A 22,644-nucleotide genomic window follows, 5' to 3' on the forward strand; every position below is an offset into this window, starting at 1 on the left:
GAGTGAAGTCAGAGAGGATTAGACTTGAATTATAATAGTTACCTGGTTCCCTGAATTTGAAAATGACTTCCCCATCCAAGGTCTACAAAGAAAAACCACAGGGCACTGAGTGAGCTGCACCGCCTGTCTCCAGAGTACCACGTCTAAGGGCATCTCTTCACATTTAAGTAGAAGCACCCACCCCTCCCCTTCAACATCTGATATGGGCCTTGACTACTTATTTTCCTGGGGTAATCAGAGTGTTCCCAAACCAGGGAATCAGTTTTCCTTAATCCCAAGCAGGCTAGCAAATCTTTCTATCACATAATAGGCATGAGTAAATAAACTCTCATCCTCACATTTTTGTAGTGATCCAGGGCAAAGAGCAAGAAAGTATAAATTGAAGGATGCAGACAAAGGGGCAGAAATCTGCTGCTCCAGTGCTGAATGTGAACATAGTGCCTGGGAGCCCCTTCATTAACCCTATAAATTCCCTGTTTCACAGACTCTAGATGTAGTCATGAATATACTGTGCCATGGATAACAGTGTGGGCTGTAGAGTTTGCAGGTCTGGATTTGAATCCCAGCTCCTTTCAAGCTGTGCGACCTTGGCCAAGCTCCTTAAGCCCTATGGGGCTCAATGTCCTCCCTTGTGCCATGGAGATCATAATAGCACCTCAACTTGAACCCAGGTAACCAGACTGATCTCAAAGTGCAGATGGTGAGCTCCCCCTCCTATAGTTTGAGCACCACCTCAACTTAGGTGCCAGAGGAAAAATTACTAAAAATGAAACAGAGATCCCTCCTCTCTGGGGGGATTCTCTGAGGAGCTGGGGACCCCCATATACATGAGAAAGCCTCAGCGAGGTTCAGTGATAACTGCAAGCAGTGTCAGGTCTGGCCACGGAGCCAGCCAGCCTGGCTGGCTGTGTGGGAAAGAGACAAACTCTAGGAGGGTCAGACCAGGACATTCCAGGTAGTCGTGCATTTACCCAGGGAGCATTCACTGTGTCTGAACCACGTGCAAGACACTGTGTGAAGCTTAAGTGAAGCTGAATCAAAATTAGTGAGACATACCTGTCCTTCAGGAAACACCTACTCTGGATGTTCTGTACTCCTGTCTTTGCCGGTAAACCAACATACAAGCACACCCAGAGAGAGGAGAGTGGACAGGCGGTGAGGAACGTGAGTGGCTGGGACACTTGTCCCTGGTAGTGGAAGGGTGGCAGGCTCTGGGAGGTGTGGAGACAGAAGGCTGCCGGCAGAGGAGCAGGCTGAGGAAGGCCAGGGGCAAGGTGGGAACCAGACGTGGGGGCCTCTGTGGTCATCTAGGACTGTGAGTTGGATTTGGCAGGGCCAGCAGAGTTGGCGGGGCAGTGGGGGGGGGGGGAGGGGCGGCTATTTCTGAGCCGGAGAGAGGGCAGGTCTGAGCGGTATTTTAGGAGGGTTATGTGGCAGTGGTGGGGAGGATGAATGGAACTCAGAGTCCTAGAAAAGAGTCTTTTCATCCTAATTCCATACAAGCCTGAGGACTGAATTCGGAGCCCTTCAACCTCTTTTAATCTAAGAAGGAGATGGTCTCTTTTAGAAACGCCTTCAGCTTCTTACCCCTTGCTGTTCTGACAGAGTCTAACTCAGCAGGGGTTCGTGAAGGCTTATGAAGTGAAGGCAGATCAGAGCTAGAAGATATCTTTTCCCCTTTGCTTCCCGGGGAGTGGCTGGGTGTTTGCACTGCTTTCCATACCTGTTCAAAGATCTCACGAACGTAGAAGTGTCGGCTGAGGGTGGAGCTGTAGGAGTTCAGTTCTTTCAGTATGATCACGGGGTACTCCATCACCTCCTTTGTCAGGAGCTTGTGGAAACACTCATACCTGGGAGGGGGGTAGGCGAGACCACTGTCTAAGGGGGGGCCACTCCACCGAGTGTGGGAGACCCCGACCAAGAGCCCTGCCCCAGGCCGCTGGGAGATGGGCTGGGGGCCACAGTTCTCTCCACACAGAGCCACTGTCTGTGTTTCCTTTCACTCTGGCAATCCTTGGTTTGTTTTGCTCTTTTTCGGATCCTACAAGGAATACACACTCTTTGTAGAATATTTGGAAAACATACACCAGGAGAGTTCTCTGTTGGAACATGGGTTCCCATTTCCTGTCCACAGTCTTAACCCTGTCCTTGAACTTTACCTACATCATCCCACCAAACACTCCAATGCCCCAGGGATCAGGTCTTTATCTGTTTCCCAGGTAAGGAGACAAGCCTGGGGGGGGGCGGGTAGGGGGTGACTTATTTGCCTCAAGATACACTTCTGAAACTAAGTACTGAAGCTAAGTATTGCAATCATTTGGCAGCACAATTTCATTTCTATGAATGGTCCCTATGGAATTAGTTGTACAAAGGCACAAAGATACAAGACAGTTCACAGAGTACTGTTTTTAACATTGAGGAATTGGAACCAATCTTAAAAAGCTCATCAACTGGGAGATGGTTAGACCATTATGAAGCACCCATATTGATGAATTCTGCATGGTCATTAGAAAACGGACATCTATCTGCAGTTAGAGATCTACTTGCATTGCGTTGTATGATCCAACCTTTATTTAAAAAACACTGTATATGTGTTTATATCCACATAAATAAAGGTACATGCCCATGAAAAGGAAGAGGTGGACAGGAATGAGGGGGAAATTTCTACATGTTTGGATTGGTTAACTTTTTTTTCTTTAACAAAGAGCACCTGTGTTTTAAAATCTGAAAAGGTAGTGGGAGGGCCCATGCTCTTGATATTTAAACTACAAGGCCCTTGGGGAAGGTATGTGCAATGGTGAGTGCTGTGAATTGTGCAAGACTGTTGAATCACAGATCTGTACCTCTGAAACAAATAATGCAATATATGTTAAGGAAAAAAAAAAAAGATAGCAGGAGGGGAAGAATGAAGGGCGGGAAATCGGAGGGGGAGAAAAACCATGAGAGAGGATGGACTCTGAAAAACAAACTGAGGGTTCTAGAGGGGAGGGGCATGGGGGGATGGGTTAGCCTGGTGATGGGTATTAAAGAGGGCATGTTCTGCATGGAGCACCGGGTGTTATACACAAACAATGAATCATGGAACACTACATCAAAAACTAATGATGTAATATGTGGTGATTAACATAACAATAAAAAAAATTTTTAAGTCAATTAAAAAAAAATAGAGGTACCTCCTCTCCTCCCCCAAAAATAAAATAAACTACAAGGCCTTGAAATCTCCCTCCATAAACTTTTTAGATCAAAGTTCTTCTGGAAGCTTCTGTGTTGGCTGAGAGCAGAGCTGCAAAGGACCACTAGGAATTCTCCAAAGCTACAGGAGACATTTTAATCTTGAGCTTGCTGAGCACACCCTGGGCTCCTAAGCAGGCAACCTCTGATCTTGAATATGAATTTCAGGCCATTCCCTTCTGTCTTTTGGGATCTGGTCTGCCTACCTGTATTTCATATTCTTCAGGAAATCTTTGGCCTTTTCCAGGTGAATCTTCAGTGTTTCCTCGTGGCTTTGCTGCCTCAGCTGGTCCAAGAGCTTATCAAGGTGGGCCTCCTGGGCCTGGCAGCCACACCCAAAATAGGAGGAAGCCGATGTGAGTTACCAAACTCAAAACTCGCAGAGTGCCTGTGAGTGACATGCAGAGACCCCACCACCAGAACGGAGGGGCAGGTACCTCAGAGCAAACGCAGGACTTTTTCCTACAAAAAGGGGCACCAAATGTGCCACCACCCTTACCCTCAATGCCCTGGGCTCTTCTCTCTGTTGATAATGTTCTTCTCTGTCTACTTTACATCCCTGGAGACCCAGCTCAGATGGGACTCCTCAGGGACATGTCCCTTATACCCACCCCACCTGGGCAGGCCCCAGCTACACCCTGCCCAAGGCGCCTGTCCCTTGCTCTCCTTGACACCAATTGTATTTAAAATCACATGCTGGGTGTGCCCCTCCACTCCCTAGACTGTGTGAAGGCAGGTGGGGTGGGGGCCCAGCTCATTTCCTGTGGGCACGGCTTGACTGCCATAAGTAGATGCTCTGCACCGCCCCTCCCCCCCACCTAGTCTGTCTGTCTCTCATGCACACTCTCTTACAGACACATTTGGGTCCAAGCACCCATCACTAGCCCAGACCTGACAGGCATATTTCTTCCACTCCCATCCACCCCATGACCAAAGTGAGCCTTGATTTCTCCATCTGTGTAAGTTTTATAGCTGGAGGTTTTACATTTCAGTCTAAGATAAGTTTGTCGTTAATTTTTATTTATGATACCATAAATATGGTGGGATTTTTTTTTTTTTTAAATCTGCATGCCGGCTGAGGTTATAGGCCACCCTGCAGAGCAACTGACCGTCTGGGCATGGCCCTCTCTCCCGTCCCTGCAGGGGCTCCTTGGGGCCCTGGGGCCGCACCTGCTCCTCCGGGCTGTGCCTGTGCCGCTGTTGCTCCAGCCTCTTCTCCAGCCCCAGATCCTGCACCGACAGCAGGCTCTGATGTGTCTCCCACAGCTGCACGGCCTCTTGGAAGTAGGTGAAGAGATCCGAGCTCTGCCATTCTGTCTGCTTTGCCAGGCCCTCAAAGGATTTCTGCAGCAGCAGAACCCAGAGAAGGGGCTTTAAAGGCCAACTGGCCCAGGGTGAGGGGAAGGCCCCCCCCCTCACAGGGCTCCCTCACCAGCCAGTAGAGGGCCCACCTCTCCAAGGACTGGCCGTTGCTGCCTGGGCACCATCCCTCGGGGTCATCTTCCTGGGTCACACTTTGGCTCATGGCCCTCCCTCCTCTGGGACAGCTTCTGGTCTGCCCAAAGCTACGCCCTCAGTCTGGCTGACCCCGAAGTCCCATCTCTAGACCTGTCCCATATCCATTGAAGTCACTCGTGGGAGGAAGGAGAAGTGTGGAGCCTCAAAGAAAAAGCAGGAGCCACCAGACACCAGCTCCAAAGAACTCCTTCTTTGGAGTTCCCTGATTCTTAGCATCTGAGCCAAACACCACACTCTGCTGTTAAATCCTCACCTCTCCCCATTTTATGGATGTATTTTATGCTCTCATTGGGGCCAGGGGTCAACAAACTTAGCCTAGGAACTAAATTTGGCCCTCTACCTTTTTTTGTGGCCTGAGAGCTAAGCAGAGATTTTACATGTTTTAACGGCTGAAAAAAAAAAAATCCACGAAGGTACTGAATTATATGAAATACAAATTTCAGTGTTCACAAATAAAATTGTCTTGAAGCGCAGCCACACCCATTTGTTCCGGCGTTGCCCACCGTGGCTTTTGTGTGACAAGAGCAGAGCGCGAAGTCGCTACAGACCTGACGGCCCACAGAGGAATGCAACATTTACTCTCTGGCGCCTAGCAGAAAATGTTTCTCCACCCAGCTCCAGATTCTAAGCGTCTTGGGGCAGGGGCTGATTGCTCCTTGTGGCCCTTGGACGCACAGGCTCAGCAAGGACTCCGAGGAGCACCGCTACCCCAGCCCCAGGGAGGCATGGCCATTGGCGGGCAGCTGGGGGGTTGCGGGGCAGCCCGGGGCACTCAGTGCGGAGAACCACCCCAGGGGGGCGGCCAGGACCAGGGAAATGGACTCACTGGTGACAGGAAAGCTGGGGGCCCCCAGACTCCAGTCTTCTCATAGCCTGGCACTCTAGGTGGCCCCCCACCCAGCTGTGCGGGTCCCCAGCTACGCACATCCCAGAGCTCCAGCTTCTCCTCCACCTCGCTCTGCAGCACTCCCACCATCTGGAAGAAGTACGGGCTCACCAGGCTCTCAGCCTCCTCCTCGGTGAAGGCTTTCCAGTCCAGCAGCTGCTTCTGGAGGGGAACAGGGCAGAGCCTGGCTTAGGACCGGAGAGCGCTTCACCTCGGGGCCTGGCCCTGCCTCCCTGAGGTCTGCCTCTCACCCAGCCTCAGGGGAAACCCTCACAGCGGTGGAGATGGTCCATCTTTTTGGTCCGCCCACTGAGTCCAGGCACTGTGTACTATCCCTGCTGTCTCAATGAATCCCCTGAAGGCATTCTCATTAGCCCCATTTGACAGATGAGGAAACCAAGGCTCAGAGAAGTGGAGGAACTTGCTGGAGGCCACACATTTGGCAAGTGGGGGTGCTGGGATCCGAACTCAGAACTGTCGTCCTGCAGACCCCAGAGACATAATCAGCCATGCTATGGCCTCAGTGTGGCTGCAAGTCAGACGGGGCTCCTACTTCCTATAACTGAATTCCTATTATGCCAACTGGAAAGCAGGCTCTTCATATTAATAAAGCCTTGGTTTATGCACAAACTCTAGTATCTCCCACAAATAAAAAGTGTCTATAGTTGTGTACTTCCAATGCTGCTGAATAGGAATACCAAGCGCCCTTCCTCTGTCAGGCCTAAGATGCTCTTGGGGCATGTGCTGACTTCAACTTATTCCACTGCTGTGCCTGGCAAAGGGAAGTGAGAATGGGCACGAGGGTTAGCACTGAGGGCCCCTGGCTCTCGGGAGGTCTTAGGCTGCCCCCCTGGATGAGGGGAGGAAACTGTCAGGGGCATGGTGCTGGAAAGGCTCTCCTCGGGCAAAGGTTTTCCTCCCACCTCTCCCTCCAGGCTTTAGTTCTGAGGCTTTACACCCTGAAAAAGCTGACTGAGAGGCACGTGGCTGGCCCGAAGGCCACAGGGCAAACGGGCAGCCCCTGGGCCTTTTGCAAACTTGGTCTTCTCATCGTCAGACGGGGCTGGTGACACCCACCCTGCAGGACCTCATGGATTCAAGGTGAGCCTGTGCAAGCAGGTGGTGCAGCCCCCAGGGACGCAGCACTGGACCCTGCACGGCACCGTGAAGCACTCTGCTCCCCGTGAATTCTGCTCACCTCACAGTCTCGGTGGCAGAACAAAAGCTCTACAGACTCATGAGGGGGAGGAGGAGCAGGAACTTGTTGGAGCCGGGAGGCAGGGAGAGGGCATTTTGATCAAATATCTCCTTGTACCCCAGAAAAGCAGGCACTGTCATTGAAGTGCTTTGTGAGGGACCCACGGTCTCACCGTCTGACAAGGGCCAGCAGGGTGGACAGAAGGGCTGGGTGTGACAGCAGTGGCCGCACTACCTTACAAAAGTGAAGCCCTGGAAATAATCCCCCTGATCCGATCTGCCCTGGATCAATAATGTCAAGTGCTGTAAGGGGTACAGACAGTCAAGGCTGAAGCCTGACGTGATCAGAGAGTGTATCACTTCATCTTGGGGTCAGGGAAGTCTTCCTGGAGAAGGTCAGGCTGGGCTCCACCTTGAGTGACAGGTGGGAAGGGCTGGGGAGGAAGGGTCTGGGAGGAGTGAGGAAGGAAAGTGGGGGATCCAGGTTGGAGGGGGGCAGGGGCGGGCCAGGAGGGGTGCCCACCTTGCACTTCTGCACATGGGCCAGGCACTCCTGCCACGTCTTCTCGTACTGCAGGCGGATCCGCATCATGCAGTCCATGTGGTAGGTATCTCCGTGGGCAGAAAGAAAACATGTCAGCTGCTCTTCCAGAAGGAAGAGAGATTAGTAAGAGTTTCCCGTCCACAAGGGAGGCAGCTTCTCTCTTTAGCGAAGATAACTGAGGTGAGATCCATGGTCCTGATTCCAAGCAAGGGCTGGGATCTCCTTCCTCACAAAGTCCCCAAACACCCCAAGATAAGGGCCTTGAATGAGGAGTTGCCTTTATCTGTTCTGAATCTATTCTAACTCTGATTCTTGACTCCATTTCAAGACTAATGGAATTCCAGATGGTTGCACCGAATCATAAAACAATAACAAGGGTGCAAATTAATGAGAGTTTACTGATCAGTCTGTGCTTAGTTCCTTAAGAAGTGAACAGGCTAGCAGAACACTCAGAAGCTGGCTGATTGGTTTTCTCTCCTCCCTGTCTACTGTTTCCCACTTTCTAATAAACTCGGTGTGATTCTTGGTGTCTAGGACAAGCAGCTGAAGTTTAATGTCCCTGGCAGTTCTAGAAACTGAAAGACAGCACGAAGATTCTGCGGCAGTCGTTTCTGGGTGAGGCCTGAGGAGGAAGGCAGGGTGCATGGAAGCTGGGTAGATGGAGGACATGGGCAGGGGGGGCAGGGAAGATATGCAGTGGAACTGATGAGGAGCAGCTCTGAAGCTGGTTTCTCCAGCCCCAGGGCGGCTTCCTAGGCCAGCACATCCCCACCCATCCGATGAAGTCACTGTGATCTGGGCTTCCACTCCTGTACCCCTCTGATCTCTTCCCACTCTGACCTCCTCATTCCCTGCTCAGAACTTTGCCCTGGGTTCCCGCTCCCACCGGAGAAAGCCCAGCCTCCTGCACATGGCCACACGGCCAGCACAGTCTGGCCCCCCGGCATCTTCCAGCCTCCCCCACCATGTTCTCCTTTCCCCAAAGGCCCCAGCTCTGTCTTGCCCCTGAGCCTCCTCACATGCTATTCTTCCTGCCAGAAAAGCTCCCCTCAGCCCTGGGTTTGGCTAACTCTTGCCTTGCAGTTCTTAATTGGATGAACACTTCCCTGGCAAGGTCTCATATGACCCTTAACCAAGCTGTGTCCCCAGAAACATGCTGGTCACCTGTCTGCTCTTTGCTGTAATATCCTGCATGGCCTGACTTTTGCCCTGGATGGGAAATACCCAAGGAGCAATCACCCTGCTGGGTACCAGGGCCCAGCCCCGCACCCGTCCCCAAGAGGTGCCTGGTAAATGGCAGTTATTGCTATTATTTAGGGTCTTGGAGCTCTTACCCTTGGTATTATAATTATAATACCTTTGTGGTTTTAAACCTGAGAGCCCTGGGAGCAATGATGGATACTCTTAACCAAAGTACCCAGGTCAAGTGCAGGTGTGACTTCATTAGCTGTGTGACCATGGGCGTATAGGATACCTCTCCTCTATGCCTCTGAGTCCTTCTCTATCACAGGGGGACAATGACACTACTGACCTTACCAGGTTGCTGTAAGCCTCAAAGGAGATGGAAATATCCTGTATCTTCTAGAGCAAGGCTTGGCAAACGTTTTCTATAAAAAGCTAGACAGTAGATATTGCCAGCTTTGCCAGCCATAAAGTCTCTGTTGCAACTACTCTTTTAAAAAAAATTATTTATTTGAGAGAGAGAACAAGAGCATAAGCAGGGGAGGGGCAGAAGCAGGCTCCCCGCTGGGCAGAGAGTCGCCGTGGGGCTCGATCCCAGGACCCTGGGATCAGCCAAAGGCAGACACTTAACAACTGAGCCTCCTTTATTATTCCTCTTGGGATCCCTATTTTATTGAGGAGCAGTTTGAGGCCAAGAGAAGTCATGCCTTCCCCAAGGCCACACAGTTCGGACAGCACAGAGCTGGGGGTCAAACCCACATCTCTCTGACTATAAGACCACCTGCTTGGCATCTCCTATGCCCAGTACCTGGCCCCCAACCTGTCCCCACAGGAGTTCATCAGAGCCATCCCTCTGGCTCCTTGCTGGGGTCAAGGTTCAGAGATCAGAGTATGTGGCTGGCATGGCTGCCAGCTGGGCAGTGACCAGGAAGCTGTGGGAGGGAGGAAAAGGGCTCTACCAGGCAAGGTATGGGGAGATCCTATATGAACCCTCAGAGCTCACTCTTCCATCTGCATTCCCTCCCTCCTCCAGGGGGACATGCCCCACTCCCAAGTTTATAACAGACTCACATAAATGACTGGCTACTACATGAACAGGGTACTGAAGAGACCTGAGTGGCCTCCCATAAACCTCACTTACCAAGGTGCTTATTTAGGGAGTTGAGAGAAGACTGCCATTCAGTCAGCTGAGCTTTGCTGTAATTGGGGGGCAGAAGGTCACTGGGGAAGGAAAATATGACAAGTAAGCCATGCTTGAATAAAATATTCACTTACCAGAACAGGCAGTATCTTTAAGGCACATAGCCCCAGAGTATAGTATCTATGTAAATATCAAAGAAACGGTTGACTTGCTGGGGATTTCCTGGTGCCAAAAATATAACTCATAAGAGGTCTATTACCCAAAGATACAAATGTAGGGATCCAAAGGGGTACATGCACCCCGATGTTTATAGCAGCAATGTCCACAATAGCCAAACTGTGGAAAGAGTCAAGATGTCCATCGACAGATGAATGGATAAAGAAGATGTTATATATATATATATGTATATATATATATATATATATATACACACACACACACACACACACACAGAATGGAATATTATGCAGCCATCAAAAGGAATGAAATCTTGCCATTTGCAATGACATGGATGGAACTGGAGGGTGTTATGCTGAGCAAAATAAGTCAATCAGAGAAAGACATGGATCACATGACCTCACTGATATGAGGAATTCTTAATCTCAGGAAACAAACTGAGGGTTGCTGGAGTGGGGGGGTGGGAGGGATGGGGTGGCTGGGTGATAGACATTGGGGAGGGTATGTGCTATGGCGAGTGCTGTGAATTGTGCAACACTGTTGAATCACAGATCTGTACCTCTGAAACAATACCTTATATGTTAAAAAGAAGAAGAAGAAGAAGAAGGAGAAGGAGAAGGAGAAGATAGCAGGAGGGGAACAATGAAGGGGGAAAATTGGAGGGGAGACGAACCATGAGAGATGATGGACTCTGAAAAACAAACTGAGGGTTCTAGAGGGGAGGGGGGGTGGGGGGATGGGTTAGCCTGGTGATGGGTATTAAGGAGGGCACGTTCTGCATGGAGCACTGGGTGTTATACACAAACAATGAATCATGGAACACTGCATCCAAAACTAATGACGTAATGTATGGTGATTAACATAACATAATAATTTAAAAAAAAGGTCTATTAATATTAACAAGTCTGTTACTTAGAAAATAATACCGAGAACACCTGGGTGGCTCAGTCGGTTAAGTCTCTAACTCTTGATTTCACCTCAGGTCATGGTCTCAGGGTGGTGAGATGGAGCTGGCCTGGAGTGGGCTTACTATTCTCTCTCTCCCTCTCCCCCCCTCCACTCCCCGGCCTTACATGCATGCGCTCTCTTTCTCTCTAAAAAAAGAAAAAGAAAAAAAGAAAAGAAAACTGAATTTCCGTAATGGAAAAAAACAAATGGTTCATATCACTTGACAAAGGAAGACTACTTGCCTCCTTCTAGGAACCGAATCTGAGATAATAATATAAATGCATACAAAGTTTACGCATTAAGACAGATGCTTAATAGTAGTGTTTATAAGCACTCAAAAAATCATAAACAAACTTCATATCCAACTATAGGGTTCTGTCTAAATAAAGTACAGTGAATTCTCTTCTGAAGTCACTACAGATAGTGCCACAGATTGAAAAACCGGCCAATGTCCTTAGGGGCTCCCCTCAGTCTATTTCTCCACCCCTGAGCGGGGCCGGGCCACGTGATTTGCTTTAGCCAATGAGACGTTAGCAAACGAGACCGTGTGTTGGAAAGGCTTGTGTGCTCTCCTTGTCCGCTCTTGGTGCTGGGAGCTTTGCCTACCCACCAGAGAAGCCCCAGCTGTCCCAGCCCAGGCTCCAGGCATGGGAGTGAGGCCATTCTAGACCATCTAGCCTCAGCCTGACCAGCCCAGACCAAGGGAAACACCCTGTGGGAAACAACCCACAGAATCCTGAGAAACAAGAAATGCTTGTTGTTTTAAGTCACTAAATTTTGGGTGGTGTTTAATGGTTTGGAAAGATGCATATGGTGAGGAGGACCATATAACTTATTGTCCAAACCAGGACATTTTTGACAATGAAGAGAGGGATTCTATTAATGATTATACCAGGACAAGAGTTGTAACCCAGGATGGTCTTGGGCAGCCTACTTATGGTGGGGCCGTAAATAGCAAAAGATAACTACAAGACGGCGCACAGCATAATCTCCAGTCTAAACATTATACTAAGTGCAATATTGTGTCCTGGATTGGGTCCTGGGACAGAAAAAGGGCATTGTAGAAAAACTGGTGAAATCTGAAAATGTCTGGTGTCTAGTTAATGGGAATGCATGAAAGTTAAATTTCTTCGTTTTGTATGTAAGATAACGATATTAGGGGAAAGTGGGTAAGGGGTGTACAGGAATTCTGTGTGCTATCGTAAGTTTTCTGTAAATCTAACGTTACTCCAAAATAAAAATTGAATTTGAAAATTATTTTAAAATCATATGCATATATGTTTATTGGATCCAAGAAAATCCATGGGAATTCTCCCAGGACTTTGGAAAACTCTCTCTTGGGGGCCTTAGGAATCTTTTCTTTTTTTTTTTTAAGATTGTATTAATTTGAGAAAGAGAGAACAACAGTACGCAGGGGAGGGGCAGAAGCAGGCTCTCCGCTGAGCAGGGAGTCCAACACAGGGCTGGATCCCCGGACCCTGGGATCATGACCTGAGCCGAAGGCAGGCACTTAACCCACTGAACTACCCGGGTGCCCTGCAACTTCCTCGTTTCTGCTACTGTAGAGCAGAAGCAGCCTTAGACAATATGTGAACAAATGAGCACAGCTGTGTTCCAATGGAACTTATTTGCAAACAAGCAGGGGCCCAAGGGTGGGAGCTTGAGGACCCTTGATATCTCTATATGAGAGACAGAGAAGCAAAGTCTGGGGCTCTGGGGTTTCAGGAGTAAGGCCTGGAGCTCTGGGTCAGGTTGGGGTATGGAACCCCATGTGAGGCAGTTCCCTGGGACAGCTCGTTGGGCTTGATTATAAGGCTCCCTGGCTCCTTCACAGGTTAAGAAGACACAGGTGGGTGTCTACACAGTGTGCTCTGTGAGTGCTGCCAAGATAAACCACAAACGCAAACCTTCACTCTTGATGTTCACTGGAATTCTATGCTCGAGGCTTTGCAACTTTAAGTTGCACCTTCAAACTTGTGTTTGCAGTACACACTTCAGACACAGATCATGTCCTGGCTTCCCCTCTTTCTATGCTCTCACTGCAAAGGAGCTGCTGGGTCCTGTACCCGCACACTCTTGCCTCTGATTTCAGAGAGTTGCCCCCAACTTCCTCAGCTCAGGTCAAGTCACCCACCAGCTCCATGCTCTGCCCCCAGACAATCTGCCATTACATAGTGTTTCCCAGCAAGGGCCACAAGCGCCAGGGAATGCACTTTCCTGTCTTTGGCCCTGTCACTCCCCTTTACTCAGGCAGTAGCCAGCCAGCGCAGTGTTCACAGCTGGTATGAGGGATGTTGCAGGGTAGAAAAGAGAGCAGCCTAGAAATCTGGATTTTGTTCTCAAAATCTAAGTTTTCAGGAGAGCCTAGAGCACTGGGGAGGGGAAGCCTTGGCGGGAGTGGGCCAGGAGCCCGGGGGAGGGGAGCTGGGCTGGCAGCTGAGAGTGGAGGACCAGGGCTCTCTCCTCACCCAACAGAAGGGAGCTGGGGGCAGGGGCGGACAGAGAGGACTGCGGTTGCCTGGCAGTGGCAGCCTGGGTCCTCCTTCCTGGTCGAAGGCCCGGAGTGGGGTGGGGGTGCAGGTGTAAGACCCAGGTACCCAGAGCAAAACAGCTGCCTGGGTGTGAGGCCACAGGGGTGCAGAGTAGCCTCCTCAAGATTCCTGCAGCAGCTGCCCCAGGGCATGTGGGTGGATCAAATACAGAGGAACAGACCCCTTCAAGGGGCCTGTGATGGATGGGGATTCACGGCTTCACCTCAATGGATACAACCCCAAGAAAGACTGAGTTTGGCCCAGTTTAGTAAACAGGGACTCAGTCGGAAAAAGTGGAGTTATAGAAAACAAGAAAAGCACTTTACCTTATGCTGAGATTTTTATCCACCTTGTTAATTTTGCACCTGCATGAAAAAGTGCCTGCCCTGGGGGAGATTGTGTGGGGTTCTAATTGTCATTGATATCCTAGGAGAACTTAGGCTCTGTGGTGGGGAGACAAGCAGGTAAGCCTGGGTTACCAGGGTTAGGGGTGGGAGGAACCAAGGTACACCGGAAGAGGAGGAGCATCTCCCAGCCTGTGAACCTTCTCCACTTTCAGGACCACGCAGGCTCCGTCCTACTGCTCAGAGTGGATGCTATAGGATCCCCAGGCAGTGGGCTTCCAGGGTCTAGGATATTCACTGTGCGCCTCACCAAACAGCTTACTATGGGATCAGAGCTGGGTGAGCCCAGGGCTGAGGGGAGCGTGCACAGCCTCTAACAGGTTCCCTGATGGCAGCAGCCCCCTCACTGACCTCCAGGCTCCAGCCTCCGACCCTCCAGCTCGCCTTCCAAACTGCAAGGCTGATGGAGCCACTCTGCTCCCCACCAGCTCTCAGGAAAAAGTCCAACCCCTGAACCTGGCCCCTCCTCCCCTGCTCACCCTGCCCCCCTTTGCCAATGCCTCCTTCCAAGTTTTTTGGCACAGTTATGTTCTTTGTTGTCACTGGGGCTGGAATGCCCCAGAACATGGGCCTAGGTGGATGGCACAGGACTAGGGAACAAGGAGCTGGCCTGGCCTGGAGGATGCCCCAGGAGAATGGTCAATGCTGAGGACTGTGCCTGCCTCCCCCATAGCATCCCTCGCTGGAGGCCCCTCCCAGCATACCAGATGGTACAGAGATGCTCAAGCCGCTTTTGCTGCAGGGCTTTCTGGTTCTTCAGCATGCTCTCCATCTCCTTCTTCACAGCTGGAGGAGTCCGGATCCTCTCACTGGCCATGAACTCACTGAGTATCCAGATGCGTTGGCACCACGGAGAGGAGAGGAGGGGCAGGGCAGGTGGGAGAGAGGGGATGAGACTCGTGGTAAGAACATTCAGAACCTAAGTACTTACACCACTCCAGCTGCTTCCTCCCCATCGGGGGCCACTGGGACAACGATGAGAGGAGGGAGGGTGGGAGGCGGGAGAGAAGAACCAGGGGGCTGCCAGTGAGGCTCTGGCACTAAGAGCATGGGACCAACAGGCACAGATCTAGGTGTGGGTCCCGACTCCTGCCTGCCAACTCTATGACCTTGGGCAAGTCACTCCCCTCCTGTGAATCTGTTTCCTTGTCTGTAATTGAGCTAATGAAGAGTACCTTCCTTACCTGGTACCTATAAGGACCCAGTAAGTTACTGCAAGCAAAGCCCCTAGCACCAAGACTGGCTCAGGGGAAATGCCCCATAAGTGTCAGCTCCTGACGTCACTGTTGGTGATTATTGACATTTGTAACAACCTCCAGGCCCAGGCCCCGACCTGTCACTTTCCATATAGCATCTTGATCATCACTGAAACCCTAATGCTGGCCCATCATCGTGCCTGCTTTGCATAAGGAAAGAAAAGCTCTACTACATTCAAGTGCTTGATCAAGGTCACAGGGAAAGTACAGGTGGAGCCAGGTCTCAGTACACTTCTCTTCTATCCCCGGTGTCAGACTCTGGTGTTCTCCATCTGGAAATTCAGGTGTACAGATGGGCCTCCCATCCACAGACCCATAGCGCAGACGGACAGACCTTCTTTGGCATCCTCAGACATCATCCCCATCATCCCCATCATCTAGCACTATTGCACTGCACATGGTAAGCTGAGACAGGGCCCAGGCGTGCTCGTAAAATACATCAGTGCTCAAACCAGGGACGCTGTGCTGGTTTGGTTTATGACCTGTGGTACAGGCAGAGATGTCTTGTGTCAGTATTAACCAAAGGGCCACCTGGCGGAGGCAGCACAGAGATGGGCCCTCTCCCTCCCTCCCTGAGGTGAACCTCGATACCAGAGGGCAGGAGGTATCAAAGCCTGAGGGACTCCCATTCTCCCTGGTCCAGTGACACAAGGTTATGTGTAGCAGTAGAGTGGAAACTGGGCAGATAATCAGCCTGATGTTTTCAAACAATTTGTACTGGGCTCAGAAAATGCTTATGTGATAATGTTTATGAAGAAAATTAAGATACAAAGCGACATATGCAGTGTGGGTCTAAAAAAGCTTGGGAGGAAATATACCAAAATATCAGCTGTGCTTCTCCCTGTGGCGAGAGATTAGTGGAGATTTTAAATTTCTTCTTTATACTTTGATCTACTGCAACTTGAAAAAAAAAAAAAGAAGAAGAAGTAGAAGAAGAAGCATGTATTTTTACCCCCAGAAGAAGAGCAGCACTCTGGAGTCCCGACAAAAAGGGAGGGCGGGGCCCACCAGCCTGCTGAGCCAGCCTCCCAGGTGGGGCTGGGGAAGAGCAGCGGGCAGAGCGGGCAGCCACGGACCTGAAACTCTGCACCAGGGCCTGCTTCTTGAGAGCCTTCCAGGCGTCCACCAGGCCTTGCCAATGGCGGTGGCTCTCCAGCTCCTGCTGCAGCGTGGCCTCCATGAGGTTGGTGAACAGCTGGGCGATGGCCCTCCGGTTGCCCAGTAGGGCTTGGTTTATGACCTGTGGTACAGGCAGGCAGGCTCTACACGAGGCGGGGGCTCTCCAAGCTCAGAACAAGGCTCAGCTGGAGAGGGATAGTGGGAAGGGGGGCCAGATGAGGTGCAGGCAGAGGGCCTGGGGCCCAGCGGGGCCGAGTAGGGCAGTGGCAGCATCTGAGGGGCTCTGAGGGGTCACAGGGCACTCAACGAAGTTGCCTGGGGCTGAGCGGCCATGGACAGTGACAGGGGTCTTTCCTGAAGGCTTACCTATGACCCCTGACTTAACCATGGACCTTCAACCCAGTCCCAAGACCATATCAGATCGTTAAAGTAGCTGATTTTAATTCACTGGAGATAAGCACTCTCGTGGGCTCTCACTGTTTAACTGTTTGTTTTTTTTTTTTAATAAATTTGCTCCAAAAGCAAAGTGCTCATGCCATCAGGGATCAGTTACATATGGTTGTGATGAGAAGACCCAATTACCAAATGAGGCCAGCGCTAGAACATTCTTCCTCAGTCCTCCCAGTGACCCTCCCCTGGGCATCCTTGGCAGGGCAGTAGGGACAATTCTTCATTGTGTGGCACTGTTCTGCTACTTGGTAGCCTGCCCCCTTTATGACAGCAGTCTCTCCCATGCCCCCGAGGCGTGCAACAGCCAAACACCTCCATAGCTGCCCAAAGCCCTTGAGGCACCACCCTGGAGCAAGGGTGAGAACAAAGCTCAACTAGTAGAAATTCCAGTAACAATTTTCACTGGAACCTGAGGTGTGTCGCCAGCTATACTTCCTAGCTGGGGGGGCACCGGCAGGTTTTTCCTAAACCTCCAATTCTGCAGGCATAATACGAAGATAATGTTATTGGCAGCCTAGGGATTTTGTGAAATTAAATGAGATAAATGCACATGGAGTAAGGAGCGAGTGCCAATTGTTATAATGAGTATAATAAGGGTGTGGAAGTCAAACAATGAAATATCCCCAGGTCGCTGCTATCTCTGACCCCTCCGCCCCCAATAGAGCAAATGGATAAAAGTTAGGGACTCTTGCTTGTCTCAAACAACTGCGGGCACTGCTGAGCCGTCTTTTACTCCACTCCCCCCAATAAGTATTGGTGTTTAAGGATCGTGATCCCCATTTTATGGACAAGGAGTTCCAGGTGCCGGAGCGGAGTGATGTCGGGAGCTTGTGTGTCTGGGCAGTGGAGGGGGAGGTCTGTGTCCGCTCCCTGTCTGTGCTTTGTCCAGGACTCCAAGGGGCAGAACCTTGAATTTCTTGTTTCCTACACCCAAAGAAAGCAGCTGGGCAGGGGTGGGGTGTGGACAAGGAAGCAGTGGGGAAGAGCCAGGAGAAAGGGCATGCTTTAACAACAGACACTGGCAGCCAGCAGGAAGGCAGACAAGAACCACTAGAAAAACAGAGCAAGCTGGGGTCACTTAGGAGGGTACAAAGCACCCTGAGAGCAGGACAGCCCCATCATCTAGCACTACTGCACTGCACATGGTAAGCTGAGACAGGGCCCAGGCGTGCTCGTAAAATACATCAGTGCTCAAACCAGGGACGGTGTGCTGGTTTGGCTTATGACCTGTGGTACAGGCAGGCAGGCTCTACACAAGGCGGGAGCTCTCCAAGCTCAGAACAAGGCTCAGCTGGAGAGGAATAGTGGGAAGGGGGGCCAGGTGAGGTGCAGGCAGAGGGCCTGGGGCCCAGCGGGGCCGAGTGGGGCAGTGGCAGCATCTGAGGGGCTCTGACCAGGTCAGTGGGATTAAGACAGCAGGGATGGGTGCCATGTAATTTAGAAAGATTTCTATTGAAAATACTTAACAAAAACTCTGGTTCAGAACCCAAGTGACCAACCTGAGTTACCTGGAAATGTGACCCATGAGAAAACATTGGTTCCTGAGACACCAGGCTCTGGGGCATCCTCAGGTCCTGCTCTACCTGTGGGCTGATCCCCTGCACATGCAAACCACTCACCATGGCTTCCTTATTTATCAGCCTGTACACTTCGGGCTGCATGAGGTAGGAAGTTTTCTCTATGATTTCCACATATTTCTTCAACACGCCTTTGAGCTAGAAACAAGTTGCCATTGTTAGCGACTCTTTTCCTGGAGACGTAAAAGGACAGACGATGCCTCACAAATCCCACAGGTGAAAATCACCACAAGCCCACATGCAGGCCAACTCACTTTATCTGCCCGGGAGAACTCAGCCTCGTACAGGGCCTCATCCAGCTCCTTGATCCCCTGCTTCTGGAACTGGAACTTCTCAGCCACCTGATCCCACAGCTCCAGCAGGGTCTATGCCAAGAAGCTTGGGTCAGGCTGGGAGGACAGATGGGCTGCGAGGGAAGGAGCAGGACCCAGGTGGGGCAGGCCTGGTCACAAGGGAACCCCTACTTGGATGGTGTAGTCTTCGAGGTTGGTGTCGCTTTCCACCTTTTTGAAGAGCCGGTCGATGTCTTCATCCGACTCGGCCAGCTTTTTTAAAAGAAGAGTTCCTGGCTCCAAGATAAAAGGTTCCATTTCCTAAAACGGGCCAGTAGGGCAACAGCCATGGTATCAACACCACCAGAGCGCCTGGCCCTTCCTCCCACCCCGGGCCTGTGATGGGGAAGTGCCTGCTGTCATCCTGCCTTGAAACTGATCATCATTCCCTAGAACTAAGGAGCTAGGAGTCACGAATTCGTTCACAGCCAGAGCACAAGGGCAGGCACCATTCCATCAGTCACGGGCCACGTCCTGGGCTCTGCGCTCCGGGCTGAGCCCTCGTCCTCAGACTCTCTTGGTCTGGAGTAGGTGCTGACCTCGGGCCTGGTCCCTGGTTGGGGCTCAGCAAATATTCATTAAAGAAGTGCCCAGTGAAAGAATTCCAAGTTTACTTCCGATGAGGAAACTGAGGCTCAGTTATGCTGCATGACCAAAGCCACAGAGCCATGGGCGAAAGTAGAGCTCATGTACACATGGGACAGATGAGTGAGGTGATGACTGGCAGGGGGTGGGAAGACCAGCACCCCCAGCAGGACTGAGCAGGGAGCTCAAGGTCTGGGCTTTGGCATCAGCCCTGGAGTCTGGTTCCCACCTGGCCCCTTACGTGCCAAGTCAGGCAAGACTTTCTGGGCCTCACCTGCAGAGTAGGAGTAATAATGGTGCCTGACTTAGACAGCTGTGCCCATCTCGAGCACTCATAGTGAGACACTCAAACATGGCTACTCTGATTCCATCTACACCACTGGTGAGCCACTCAGGACCTCTGAGCCGGGGCGGGGGGGGTGGGGGTGGGTGCAGTGACAAGCCCGGCTTGGGAATGGCCCAGGAACAGAAGGGGAGAGAGGGAGGACTCTCACCATCCCAATCTGAGCAATCTCCTCCTTAAAGCTCCCCAGAGCACTCTCGTAGCCCCGCCTCTTGGAGTCCATTCCCGTGGTGCCCAGGGTGGCGGTGCAGGGCCTCTGGGGAACTGAGGGAGAACAACAGAGGTGGGGAGGCTGTCCTCAGAGCTTCGAAGCAAGGGGAGAGCACCCAGAAAAAGTCAGCAAGGCAGAAAGTGCCTTGGCTCAGGAGATGGACCCCAAAACCAGGCCACAGTGTCAGAGACTTAAGGAAAAAGAGAAAAGACAGAGGTGACCCCTAAGTGCTATAAGGAATGAAGTCTTGCATCTACAGTTAAATGCCAGAAAGTATCCAAATGGGACATATAGAATGGGACCAGTTATGTTTTTAAAAAAGTTTTTTTTTAAAGATTTTATTTATTTATTTGAGAGAGAGAGAATGAGAGAGAGCACGAGAGGGAAGAGGGTCAGAGGGAGAAGCAGACTCCCCGCTGAGCAGGGAGCCCGATGTGGGACTCGATCCCAGGACTCCAGGATCATGACCCGAGCCAAAGGCAGTCACCCAACCAACTGAGCCACCCAGGTGCCCCTAAAATAGAAGCACATATATATACAAATAAGAATAACCAACACGTATATAGCGCTTACCATGTACCAGGCATTGTTCTAACTCAATCACCACTCCTGAAGAGGCCGAGAGGCAGGTTCTATTCGATCAGCCCCATTTTACAAGTGAGGACGCTCAGGCATGGGCTGAGCAGGGGTTTGGATGTGGGCCGTCTGCTCTAGGGTCCGCGTTCCTGCCCTGTGCTCTGCTGTCCCCCGAATCTATGTGGGAACCTAGGTATCGTATGCCCCATGTGGTTTTGTGGTGGGGGCCATTCTCGGGAGGAGGCAGTGCTATTGTGAAGGGATACTTTTTACTTTCTGCTTATCTCCTTCGTTTTTCCACAGTAAGTGTATATTGGGGGTGCCTGTTGTAAGTTTGAACCCCACGTTGGGTGTAGGGATTACTTAGAGTGAGCGTGTATTATTTTTTTAATCATGAAGAAAAAGAGCCTTCCTCCACGGTATGAAGGAAGACAATGTAGACTGAAATCCTCTTGTGAAACTGCAGGAAAAAAACATCTGTTCCCAACTGATTTTCATCAGTAAATGCCGAGTGTACAGAGCCCCTTGCCTCCCACCCAGCTCCCTGTATTGAGAAGGCCCAGGGGAGGAGGCTCAGGGGAGGAGGCCGAGGGAAGGAGGCCAAGGGGAGAGAGCCAGGCCTGCCCTCACGGTTGAACAGAGGCTCACCGATGGTGTCCATGAGGCCCCGGACCTCTCGGGCGGCAATGGTGCTCTCACTTTCTTGAGATTTTTTCTTCTTGATTATTTCCTTTTCCCTGAGGCACAAGCAGAAGAAACAGTAAACCCCCAGCCCCCTCCCCCACATGAAGGCAGCTCTGGCACACAAGGGAGTCCTCAGCGGGACCCTGGGTATTGTTGATAACCCAGGCCCACCCCATCCCAGACTGCCCCAAGGCCATGCCAGTCTCCCAACAGCCATCCGCTGCCGGCAGGCACCATGGTCCCTAGACAAGGAATCAGAGTCTGCTTCTGCTCTGGCTGCAAACCACATGTGGGTAGCAGGCAAGAGCCACTTCCACATGGGGACACTGAGGACCAGAAGGGGCATAACCAGCCTGGGAAAGCCAGGCCGGTGCTAAGCACTCAGCATTTACTCCTTCAGCAACCCATCCTGTGAGGCATTTGGGGTAACCCCACTGTCCAGGATGGGGGAAGGGGCTTATAGAAGTCACTGTACAAAGCAGAGCTGAGACTCCCAGACCCACATGTGTGAGGCCAAGGTCCATGGTCCATGGAGTTTGGGGGTGGGAGGAGAAAGCTGAAACCCCAGGACAAACTATCTCAGCAGGAGGAGCAGGGTGGGTGAGCATGACCTTAGCTTTGGAATAAAAATCCCTGAATGCACTGTCCACAGGACAAAGCAGCACAGAAATGCAACAGGTCTCAATGACACCTGCCATTCCTCAGGGCCCCCACACGTGAGGTGCTTTCTAGTCATTTCTCATGCAATCCTCACTGCAGCCTTACCAGCCTGGGCTGACCCTCCAGAGGTGGGTCTTTCAATCTTGTCAATCAGATGCCCATGGGAGTCCGGGTGTTCTGACTACAGGAATGCCGACGGCTTGGCCACTTGACCCAAGGACTTGGTTTAAACTGGTGCTGATCTATCCCTACCTTGGGCTCCTCTTCCACTCACCCAGAGGCCCTGCCCTGGCTGAAGGAACACACAAATTGACTGGCTTTGGCTGGCTGAATTTTCAAGAAGGGGACAAGGCCCTCTAGAGAGACGCCAATGCTGAGTTAGTGACCCTAGTCATCTGAGGGTGGCAGAGCTTAGCAGGTTGTCCTCTGGATCTCTGTCCAGGGCAGACCTGGCTTTGTCTGTCTGTCCCAGGAAGCAAGCACAGCACAAGGCCAGCACCCTCCATGAGAAGTGCCTTTCCTAAAACACTGTCCTGTAGGGGCTAAGAGCTCCTGACTGATCTGGTTATCGAGATAGTGGGTGGCCCTAGGCTAAACCCTGGGGAAGAGGGGACCCTTGGGAGGCACAAGTGACTCTCAGGTCAGCTGAGAGGGGGCTTAGACCCTGCTGCAGGACCATCCTCCTGGGAAGTGGGGGTAGCATCGACCGGCCCCTGCCATCTGTGCCTCTGGACCCCTGCACTGGGCATCAGCACAGGGGCTAGAGAACACTGACCTCCAGTCTGGGCTTGGGTGGCCAGTGGCTTTACCCCTCTGGAGGCAGTTAAGGGTGCTGAGGGTCAGAAGCCTCAGGGGAGGGGTGCCTGAGTGGCTCGGTCGGTTTGGTTTCTGTCTTCGGCTCAGGTCATGATCCCGGGGTCCTGGGATCGAGCCCCGCGTTGGGCTCCCTGCTCCGCGGGAAGCCTGTTTTCCCTCTCCCTCTGTTGCTCCCCCTGCTCGTGCGCCCTCTCTCTCTCTTTCTCTCAAATAAAATCGAAAGAAAGAAAGAAAGAAAGGAAGGAAGGAAGGAAGGAAGGAAGGAAGGAAGGAAGG

The 22,644-nt window shown here is 51.5% G+C and overlaps 1 protein-coding gene across 3 annotated transcripts in view; it reads right to left on the minus strand.

The window, feature by feature from the left end:
- CCDC180 (coiled-coil domain containing 180) overlaps positions 1–22,644 on the minus strand; it is a 62,734-nt gene that overhangs the window by 36,863 nt on the left and 3,227 nt on the right. For all 3 annotated transcript variants that reach the window (XM_073876696.1, XM_073876697.1, XM_073876698.1), the window contains exons 5-18: positions 20,857–20,945; positions 19,573–19,685; positions 18,626–18,754; positions 18,416–18,526; positions 18,204–18,299; positions 16,092–16,255; positions 14,464–14,583; positions 9,700–9,779; positions 7,356–7,444; positions 5,675–5,797; positions 4,402–4,575; positions 3,438–3,553; positions 1,724–1,850; positions 43–82 (exon numbers count right to left, since the gene is read on the minus strand). In XM_073876696.1, coding sequence (XP_073732797.1) covers positions 43–82; positions 1,724–1,850; positions 3,438–3,553; positions 4,402–4,575; positions 5,675–5,797; positions 7,356–7,444; positions 9,700–9,779; positions 14,464–14,583; positions 16,092–16,255; positions 18,204–18,299; positions 18,416–18,526; positions 18,626–18,754; positions 19,573–19,685; positions 20,857–20,945 — 1,571 coding nt within the window. The remainder of the gene's footprint in view (positions 1–42; positions 83–1,723; positions 1,851–3,437; positions 3,554–4,401; positions 4,576–5,674; positions 5,798–7,355; positions 7,445–9,699; positions 9,780–14,463; positions 14,584–16,091; positions 16,256–18,203; positions 18,300–18,415; positions 18,527–18,625; positions 18,755–19,572; positions 19,686–20,856; positions 20,946–22,644) is intronic.

The sequence above is a fragment of the Callorhinus ursinus genome, unplaced genomic scaffold (genome assembly GCF_003265705.2).
Source record: "Callorhinus ursinus isolate GAN/ISIS: 27379988/994484 unplaced genomic scaffold, GSC_fseal_2.0 scaffold24, whole genome shotgun sequence".
Taxonomy (NCBI): Eukaryota; Metazoa; Chordata; class Mammalia; order Carnivora; family Otariidae; genus Callorhinus; species Callorhinus ursinus.